The sequence below is a fragment of the Melanotaenia boesemani genome, chromosome 5 (assembly GCF_017639745.1).
Source record: "Melanotaenia boesemani isolate fMelBoe1 chromosome 5, fMelBoe1.pri, whole genome shotgun sequence".
Taxonomy (NCBI): domain Eukaryota; kingdom Metazoa; phylum Chordata; class Actinopteri; order Atheriniformes; family Melanotaeniidae; genus Melanotaenia; species Melanotaenia boesemani.
The window spans coordinates 212,501-223,342 of record NC_055686.1 but is presented as its reverse complement, the minus strand read 5'-3'; the positions used below and the strand labels follow the sequence as shown (position 1 = coordinate 223,342).

The 10,842-nt window shown below is 44.8% G+C and overlaps 1 protein-coding gene across 1 annotated transcript in view; it reads left to right on the top strand.

The window, feature by feature from the left end:
• The window catches only part of mogat3a (monoacylglycerol O-acyltransferase 3a), a 27,350-nt gene extending 16,938 nt beyond the window's left edge, over positions 1-10,412 (top strand). The window contains exons 7-9 of the mRNA XM_041985958.1: positions 8,139-8,263; positions 8,427-8,545; positions 10,000-10,412. Of these exons, the coding sequence (XP_041841892.1) occupies positions 8,139-8,263; positions 8,427-8,545; positions 10,000-10,154 (399 nt within the window). The 3' untranslated portion in view covers positions 10,155-10,412. The remainder of the gene's footprint in view (positions 1-8,138; positions 8,264-8,426; positions 8,546-9,999) is intronic.
• The last annotated feature ends 430 nt before the right edge of the window (positions 10,413-10,842 follow it).

Genomic DNA, 10,842 nt, shown 5'->3' with positions numbered 1-10,842 from the left:
TATCAGTCCAAAATCTCATTGGTCCAAGTCTCATCAGTCCAGAATCTCATCAGTCCAAAATCTCATCAGTCCAAAATCTCATTAGTCCAACTTTCATCAGTCCAAAATCTCATCAGTCCAAAATCTCATCAGTCCAAAATCTCATTAGTCCAACTTTCATCAGTCCAAAATCTCATCAGTCCAAAATCTCCAGAATCTCATCAATTCAACTCTCATCAGTCCAGAATCTCATCAGTGCAGAATCTCATCAGTCCAAAATCTCATCAGTCCAAAATCTCATTAGTCCAACTTTCATCAGTCCAAAATCTCATCAGTCCAAAATCTCGTAAGTCCAGAATCTCATCAATTCAACTCTCATCAGTCCAGAATCTCATCAGTGCAGAATCTCATCAGTCCAGAATCTCATCAGTGCAGAATCTCATCAAACCAACTTTCATCAGTCCAGAATTACATCAGTCCAACTCTCATCAGTCCAGAATTACATCAGTCCAGAATTACATCAGTCCAGCTCTCATCAGTCCAGAATTACATCAGTCCAGCTCTCATCAGTCCAGAATTACATCAGACCAGAATCTCATCAGTCCAACTTTTATCAGTCCAAAATCTCATTGGTCAGGTTAGGGTTAGGGGTCATCGAGTCTGGCAGTCGTCAGAAACTATCAAACAGTACATGAAGGATTTTGGTCTTTGCGATGCTTGGCGCTCTCACCATCCTAAACTAAGAGAATACACCTTCTTCTCTTCAGTTCACCACTCCTTCTCTAGAATAGATTATATATTAAATAGTAACTCACTAATGGGCGACATTTCAGAGACTCAGATACATCCAATCAGCATTAGCGATCACGCACCAGTTTCATTCAGTCTGAGAATCAAAAATAATAAACAGATTGGTAAAAGCTGGAGATTTAACACCTCTTTATTGAAAGATCCTGAGTTTATTGATTATTTTAAAAAAGAATGGTCAATTTATATAGAAAAAAATTACATGCCTGAAACTTCAGCGTGTCTCCTTTGGGAAGCAGGAAAAGCAGTAATGCGAGGGAAAATAATTTCCTTCTCCTCACATAAGAAGAAGAAGGAAACAGCAAGAGTTTTAGAATTAGAACTCAGGATTAAATCATTGGAGGAGGCTTACCGCATTTCCCCCGAAGAGCACACAATGAATAATATAAGGAAAACTAAATTGCAGCTTAAAGAAATTATAGATAAAAAAACACAATTTTTAGTGCAAAGACTTCGCTTGGAGAACTTTGAACATAGTAACAAATCTGGAAAGTTTTTAGCAAATCAACTAAAAACAAACAAGGAGAAAACAACAATCTCCTCTGTTAAAGATCAAGACGGAAACATCAGCCATGACCCAGACAAGATAAATGACACGTTTAGAAGCTTCTATAAAACATTATATGAATCACAGATTAATCCAACAGATTAACATATTGAACAATTTTTAAACAACATTAATCTACCAAAACTAAAAAATGAAAATAAAATAAATTTAGATGCACCTATTACTGTAGATGAACTCCACGAAGCTCTCCAACATATGCCCAACAATAAAGCCCCGGGTCCAGATGGTTACTCAGCAGAATTTTACAAGGAATTCTGGACAACGCTAGCTCCTACATTTTATAATATGTTGTTAGAAATACAGGAAAAACAAAAAACACCGCAAAATATGAACTTAGCTAATATAACAATATTGCTAAAACCAGGCAAAGACCCCACACTTCCATCCAGTTACCGTCCCATATCTTTAATAAATGTAGACCTGAAAATAATTAGTAAAGCTCTTGCCAGAAGGATAGAAAAAATAACCCCTCTTATAATACATCCGGACCAGACAGGTTTTATAAAAGGTCGACATTCATCTACTAACACGCGTAGACTAATTAACCTCATAGATTACTCTACTCTACATAATCTAGAATCCACAATCATTTCTCTAGATGCAGAAAAAGCCTTCGACAGGGTAAACTGGAAGTTTCTATTTGCAACACTAGACAAATTTGGGTTTGGACCTGCTTTCATAGAGTGGATTAAAATATTATATAATAACCCAAATGCATGTGTGAAAACCAACGATCAAACTTCTCCAAGCTTCCGCTTACAGAGAGGCACCAGACAGGGCTGCCCACTCTCCCCCTCACTTTTTGCCATTTTCATAGAGCCGTTAGCGGCTGCTATTAGACAAAATACAGAAATTAAAGGAATCCAGGGCAAAAACATAGAACATAAAATAAGTCTTTATGCAGATGATGTATTACTTTTCCTTCAGAACTCACAAACATCACTCTCTGAGACAATCACAGTTATTAATAAGTTCTCATCAATATCTGATTATTCTATTAACTGGTCTAAGACTACAGCCATGTCCATCAACTGTGACCTACAAAACATCCCTAATATCAAAATACAGACAGGAAACATTAGATATTTAGGTATAAATATTTCCCCCAGATTATCAGATTTAACAAAATTAAACTATGTTCAACTACTAAAAACAATAGAAGATGATCTCTTACGGTGGAGGCGCTTACCCATCTCACTAATGGGGAGAGTTGCCACCATTAAGATGATGATTCTACCTAAAGTTAATTATTTATTTTCAATGATACCCACTAAACCCTCCACCAGTTGGTTTAAATCTCTGGACTCTTTCATATCCAAGTTTCTTTGGAAAAACAAGCCGTCACGTATCAGTCTTAAAACCTTACAGCAGACTAAAGATAGAGGAGGACTGGACCTACCAAACTTTAATAACTACTTTATAGCTAACAGGCTGCAGTACATCTCAAAGTGGCTCAAACCCAGTTATCTGGATGAGCCGTGGCTAGATGTGGAGCAGGCTTTGTGTGAGGACTTAGTCATCTCTGACCTGCCGTTCATCAGCTCAACCATTAAACCATATAAGTGCTTTAAAAGCCTTAACATCCGTTTTTCCTTAATGGCTTGGTGGGAATTCTGTAAGATAACCAGATCTTCCCTCTTTCCATGTAGACTTACACCCATCTGGAACAACCCTGACATCCTGCAGAACAAAAAGATGATAAACTTCACTCAATGGAAGACTAAAGGAATACAACAGTTAGGACAGATAATAGAAAATGGAAACTTTGTATCTTTCAACACAATAATCTCACAGTATGGAATCATCAGCAATAAATTCTTAGAGTACCACCAACTAAAATCAATTATATGTAAGAAGTATACCCCTGTACAGTTAGACTTGCAGCTTCCTGTCAGAATAGCAGAATTCCTGAATCATAATACTCCAAAATTATTATCAAAAATATATAGATTACTTGCAAAGCTAGAAGACAGGATATCTCTCCCAACTTCAAAATGGGAAGATGATTTATCTAATAACTTTGATCAGAAAAGATGGTCACAAATATGTTTAAACACGTTTAAAATGACTCAGAATTCAAATATACAACTAATACAATTCAAAATTCTCCATAGAACTCATTATACAGGACACAGGATGTTCAGGATGGGCCTTTCACCATCAGATATCTGCCCACACTGCTCTGAGAACACCTCTGATAGCTACATCCATGCGCTGTGGTCCTGCACACCTGTCCAAAGGTTCTGGATTAAGGTGTGTGAAGATCTCTCAAAATGGTTTAAAACTAGTTTTCCTGCAAACCCCACACTTTGCCTACTGGGCGACCTGGGTGACACCAACATAGGAATACACTCCATAAACTTGGTCCTCGCAGTCTTATGCATCGCAAAGAAAACTATTCTTGTGAACTGGAAAGATAAGAATAATTTGTCTGTCCAGCAGTTTAGAAATCTCCTGTTAGATCACATCAGCATTGAGACAATGTCTGCCTCCTCCAGGAACCAATCAGATGACTTTCATTCCCTCTGGTCCCCTGTGACTGGCTACATCACCTAATGTAGGTGGAGGATTGCGGCTTCGCTGGGATGGGGGCAGATGTGGGTGGGGGGTCCCAGGTGGCTTCGGGTCTCCGGTTGTCTCCTGGGTGGGGATCTAGGCTGCTCCGCTGCTGGGTCGGCTGGGGGTTCCGGTCTGGGCGGGCGGCATTGGGTGGGCCCCGGGGTGGGGCTGCCTCGTGGCAGTGGGGGGTGGCTGCCGGGGTGCCTGGTTCGGTGTCCGTCGGCCCCTGGCCGGGTGGCCGGTTGGGCCCGGGGTGGGCCGGGTGGGGGCCCCGGGCTCTGGGGCGTCGGGTCTCCCCCCGCTCCTAGGGGTGGGGGGTCTGCCGCTGCTGGGGGGAGCTGGGCCCGTCCGGATGTGCCGTGCCGGGGGTTGGTCTGTGCCCTGGTGCTTGGTCGCAGCCCCGGAACCTGGGTGGGGGTGTGTTTGTGTGTGGGTGTGTGTGTGTGTGTGTCTGTGGGTATGCTGGTGTGTGGGTGGGTGTAGAGGGACGTGTGTGCCGTATGTGTGTGTGGGTGTGTATGAAGGTCTGGGTGTGTGCGTGTATGTGTGTGTGTGAGTAGTGTGCGGGTGTGTGTGTGGAGGTCTATGTGGGATGTGGGTGTGTGTGAAGGTATGTATATATGAGTGTGTGCACGTGGAGGTCGAGGTGTGTGTGGAGGAGTGAAGGAGTGGGTGGAGGCATGAGTATGTATGGAGGTGCTTGTGTGTATATGCAGGTATGTATGTGAGTGTGTGTGTAGTGGTGTATGTGTATGGAGGGGTATGAGAGTGTGTGTGTATGTGGGCACCGGTGTGTGTGTTCATAGGTATGTACGTGACGTGTGTGTGTGGAGGTATGTGCACGTATTGAGGTGTTGGTATATAGAGGTGTGTGAGAGTGTGTGTGAGTGGCTGGGGAGAAAAAAAAAAAAGGGGGTTAGGACGTGTCCTCTGGGGGGCGCCCTGGCTGGGTGTTGGGGGCGGGGGCCTGGGGTTCCCTTCCTTCGCCTCGCCCCCCTCCCACTCAGAAAGAGGAAAGTGGCCCCTTGGGCTGGTGGCTGGCCCCTGGGGGGGTTCGTGGCGTGCCTGGGTTGGGGTGTGGGGCTGGCCTCTGGCGGTGGCCGTCTGGGCGGGCCGGGTCCCCCCGGGTGGCGTGCTGGCCCTTGGCCTGTGGGGGTGGGGGGTGTCCCTGCGCTCCTGGGCCCGGGCCCTCTGCCCCGTCTGTCCCGGGCGGCCGGTGCCCGGGGGGGTCGGGGACTGCTGGCCTCGGCCTGCCGGGGCCGGTGCCCTGTGTCCGCGGGGCGGCTCCTGCTGGGGTCTCCTGCTGCTGCCTTCCTGGGCGGGCGAGTGGTCGTCTCTGTGGACCGGTCGGGATCTGTAGCCTACGGGGGGGCTGGTGGCCTGGGTCTCGGGACCGCTGGCCTGACTCTGGCCTCTGTTCAAGTGAGGTGGCATCTGCATGATCACTCTGCATGGTCACTCCTTCCTGAACGTCTCCACACAGTCTTTGCGTCGCCGTGTGGCCGAGTTCTCCAGCATATCCACACAGGTTTCTCTGCGCGTGTTCTTGAATACAGCAGTTTCACTTATATCTATTATCATATTTTTTTTTTCTCTTTTTTTTATTATTTCTGTTCTTATTATTATTATTACTCTTACTCTTATTATTATTACTACTACTATTATTATTATTACTATTATTGTGATTATTATTATTGTTACTATTATCAACTAGTTGTGTAATGACCTACTGGCCAGGATGATCTTAGCTATATATGTTGCAAGTAGTATGGATTACATGGTTTTCTGTATAATGTTTTAAGTCCCCACCCGCACTCCCCACACCCTTTCTGTCCCTCTCTCTCCCCTCCCTCTTCTCTCTACTTTCTTTTCTATCTCTCTCTCTCTCTGTCCCCTCCGGTCGAGTCCAGCATTAAGAGTCTGATTTAATAAAGTTTTTCATGTCATCAAGAGGGACTTTATACATGTAGTATAAATCCCTGCTTGATAGAGTAAAATTGCCCAGCACCAGACAGCAGCCAGACAATCATTCTGTTTGCAACGATGCTGGACAAGACAGGTTAAACAAAAAAAAAAAAAAAAAAAAAAATCTCATTGGTCCAAGTCTCATCAGTCCAGAATCTCATCAGTCCAAAATCTCATTAGTCCAACTTTCATCAGTCCAAAATCTCATCAGTCCAAAATCTCATCAGTCCAAAATCTCATTAGTCCAACTTTCATCAGTCCAAAATCTCATCAGTCCAAAATCTCGTAAGTCCAGAATCTCATCAATTCAACTCTCATCAGTCCAGAATCTCATCAGTGCAGAATCTCATCAGTCCAGAATCTCATCAGTGCAGAATCTCATCAGTCCAGAATCTCATCAAACCAACTTTCATCAGTCCAGAATTACATCAGTCCAACTCTCATCAGTCCAACTTTCATTAGTCCAAAATCTTATCAGTCCAAAATCTCATTAGTCCAACTTTCATAAGTCCAGAATCTCATCAATCCAGCTCTCATCAGTCCAGAATCTCATCAGTCCAACTCTCATCAGTCCAAAATCTCATCAGTCCAAAATCTCATTAGTCCAACTTTCATCAGTCCAAAATTACATCAGTCCAACTCTCATCAGTCCAGAATCTTATCAATCCAGCTCTCATCAGTCCAGAATCTCATCAGTCCAGAATCTCATCAATCCAACGCTCATCAGTCCAGAATCTCATCAGTGCAGAATCTCATCAGTCCAATTCTCATCAGTCCAAAATCTCATCAGTCCAGAATCTCATCAATACAACTCTCATCAGTCCAGAATCTCATCAGTCCAGAATCTCATTAGTCCAATTCTCATCAGTCCAGAATCTCATGAATCCAACTTTCATCAGTCCAGAATCTCATCAGTCTAGAATTACATCAGTCCAACTCTCATCATTCCAGAATCTCATCAGTCCAGAATCTCATCATTCCAATATTTCATCAGTCCAACGTTCATCAGTCCAAAATTAAATCAGTCCAACTCTCATCAGTCCAAAATCTCATCAGTCAGAAATCTCATCAGTCCAATTCTCATCAGTCCAACATCTCATCAGTCCAACTCTCATCAGTCCAAAATCTCATCAGTCCAGAATCTCATCAGTCCAATTCTCATCAGTCCAATATCTCATCAGTCCAACTCTCATCAGTCCAAAATCTCATCAGTCCAGAATCTCATCAGTCCAAAATCTCATCAGTCCAGAATCTCATCAGTCCAACTCTCATCAGTCCAAAATCTCATCAGTCCAGAATCTCATCAATCCAACTCTCATTAGTCCAAAATCTCATCAGTGCAGAATCTCATCAATCCAACTCTCATCAGTCCAAAATCTCATCAGTCCAGAATCTCATCAGTCCAATTCTCATCAGTCCAATATCTCATCAGTCCAACTCTCATCAGTCCAAAATCTCATCAGTCCAGAATCTCATCAGTCCAGCTCTCATCAGTTCAAAATCTCATCAGTCCAGAATCTCATCAATCCAACTCTCATTAGTCCAAAATCTCATCAGTCCAGAATCTCATCAATCCAACTCTCATCAGTCCAAAATCTCATCAGTCCAGAATCTCATCAGTCCAATTCTCATCAGTCCAATATCTCATCAGTCCAACTCTCATCAGTCCAAAATCTCATCAGTCCAGAATCTCATCAGTCCAACTCTCATCAGTTCAAAATCTCATCAGTCCAGAATCTCATCAATCCAACTCTCATTAGTCCAAAATCTCATCAGTCCAGAATCTCATCAATCCAACTCTCATCAGTCCAGAATCTCATCAGCCCAACTCTAATCAGTCCAGAATCTAATCAGTCCAGAATGTCATCAGTCCAGAATCTAATCAGTCTAACTCTGAGTCATCACAAGTCTCAGTTCCCAGAGCAACAGATAACTAACCAGTGGATTATCCCTGATAACTAACCCCTGCTAAACATCAGAGACTAGGTCTCCCAGCAACCTGGCTGATGTATGTTTTCACATTTTTGACTTCATTGACACAGAAACCGAAAACATGACAGAATAAAGCGTACCAGAAACAAACAGACTGTGTTTACAAGGTGTTTGACAGTTTGTTCCGCTGTGTGTAGGATAACAGAAATACTGGGGAAATTTATATATTACCGATCACATATTGGTCATAGTAACAGGAATGATAATAATGTAGGAGACTAATAAAGTCAGTAATATATCTGTGTATCATAGTGTTTATTATTGGTAGATAAACACTGGTCTGGATGGCAGGAGACTGGCTGGAGCCCAGCGGCGACTGATCTTGGCCCACCGGGACCTGGGCCCCGTCACCGCGGGGGGCTCTGCGCGGGGCCTTCCTCTGTCGCCTTCTGGGTGGGCCCGGCTTACGTAGAGTATAAATCTATATAACCATCTAAACTGGACATATTCAGAGCCTGATGGCTGTAATAATAATGATATTATCAGTTTATAATAACCAGGATGGTTGTTAGTCATGATGTTAATCGTGGTGGAAAATGATGGGGTATGTACTTCTGTGTCCACAGAACCAGCTGCAGAGCATCATGGGAATAGCAATGCCTCTGTTTCATGCCAGAGGAGTCTTCCAGTACAGCTTCGGACTCATGCCCTACAGGAAGCCCATCCACACTGTCGGTAAGATGGTGGGAAATAAAATATACCAACAGCTGACTGGTGGTTCTTATGTTCTGACATCGTGGACCTACAGACAAAAAGTAAAACTATTCAGAATCACCTCTAGATCCAGAACAACGATGGTTAGTCCAGCTCCATGACTGGGTGGTCAGCCAGTGTGTCGGTGGTGATCCAGACCAGCATCTTTCCTCCAGGTCCCAGCAGCTCTAGTTGGTCTCAGACCAGCATCTTTCCTCCAGGTCCCAGCAGCTCTAGTTGGTCTCAGACCAGCATCTTTCCTCCAGGTCCCAGCAGCTCTAGTTGGTCTCAGACCAGCATCTTTCCTCCAGGTCCCAGCAGCTCGAGTTGGTCTCAGACCAGCATCTTTCCTCCAGGTCCCAGCAGCTCTAGTTGGTCTCAGACCAGCATCTTTCCTCCAGGTCCCAGCAGCTCTAGTTGGTCTCAGACCAGCGTCTTTCCTCCAGGTCCCAGCAGCTCTAGTTGGTCTCAGACCAGCGTCTTTCCTCCAGGTCCCAGCAGCTCTAGTTGGTCTCAGACCAGCATCTTTCCTCCAGGTCCCAGCAGCTCTAGTTAGTCTCAGACCAGCGTCTTTCCTCCAGGTCCCAGCAGCTCTAGTTGGTCTCAGACCAGCGTCTTTCCTCCAGGTCCCAGCAGCTCTAGTTGGTCTCAGACCAGCATCTTTCCTCCAGGTCCCAGCAGCTCTAGTTGGTCTCAGACCAGCATCTTTCCTCCAGGTCCCAGCAGCTCTAGTTGGTCTCAGACCAGCATCTTTCCTCCAGGTCCCAGCAGCTCTAGTTGGTCTCAGACCAGCATCTTTCCTCCAGGTCCCAGCAGCTCTAGTTGGTCTCAGACCAGCATCTTTCCTCCAGGTCCCAGCAGCTCTAGTTGGTCTCAGACCAGCATCTTTCCTCCAGGTCCCAGCAGCTCTAGTTGGTCTCAGACCAGCATCTTTCCTTCAGGTCCCAGCAGCTCTAGTTGGTCTATATATAAATTAATCTGATCATTTCATTTTTATGATGGTTAAAAACCCAGATCATAATTGAGATTAAAATTTGATTAATCGCCCAGCCCTATCTGAATGTCACCAAGAACAGAGCTGGTGATAGACTTCCAGAGAAGGAGGACTCCTCTACTTCCACAGAAGATCATGGGACAGGAGGTGGAGGTAGCTGAGACCTAGAAGTACCTCTGAAGGACCATGGACCCCAGACTGGACTGGAGATCCAGCACAGATGCTGTGTACAGGAAGGGGATGAGCAGGCTCTACTTCTGGTTAGAGAGGAGGTGCTGAACACATTTAGAAAGAAGGCTGGAACTGGTGGAGAGGAGGTGGTGTCTGGCTGATTGACTGACTGACTGATCGGCTGACTGTTTGGCTGGCTAACTGACTGACTGACTCCCAGTTAGAACCGGACCTTTGTGGTGTTTCATTGCTCTTCCCTCTCTGTGTCCAGTAGGGAAGCCCATCCCAGTCTCCCAGACTCCCAGTCCCAGCTCGGAGGACATTGAGGCTCTCCACCGCGTTTACCTGCAGAGTCTGACGGAGCTGTTCGAGCATCACAAACACACCTACGGCCTGGACGAAGGCCATCACCTGACCTTCATATGATCGACACGGGTCCACGTATCACCTGACCTTACATGAACCAATGGGGACACAGTTCTCACTCTGTGGCTGATTCTGATTGGATGGAAGAAAAACAACCAGCTGATGTTTGTTTAGAATCTACTGAAGGCTGAATGAGATGGGAGCAGATTGTACTGAGAGTAACTGAGCAGCAGAGGGCGCCATGCTCCCTGTACTTCTCTGTAAAAGTGATGAGGATGATGATTTGGCTTTATATCATTAAAAAGTTTTTATTGTGTATCTCGTGTCTCTGAGGAAAAACTTCTGTATTGATTGTTGATCAGAACTTAATTTCTGTTCATTAGTAAAGTTTCTGTCCAAGCTCAGGAAGCCTGAAATCTCTGCTGTATCCACGAACACTCGCTCTCACACACTCACACACCTAACCCTCCCACCATGCCCTGAGGAACACACCCCCAGTGGATCCGAGGATCGTCCTAAGTTTTGTTTTCCAGTTCACAAGGATAGTTTTCTTTGCGATGCATAATGCTGTGTGTATCATGTGTGCAGAGTTAATTAACATGTTAATGTCACCCAAGTCACCTAGTAGACATAGTGCGGGGATTGTAGGAATATTACATTTAAACCATGTTGACATGTCCACACATACCTGAAGCCAGAACCTGCGGACAGGTGTGCAGGACCACAAGGCATGTAGGTAGTTGTCTGG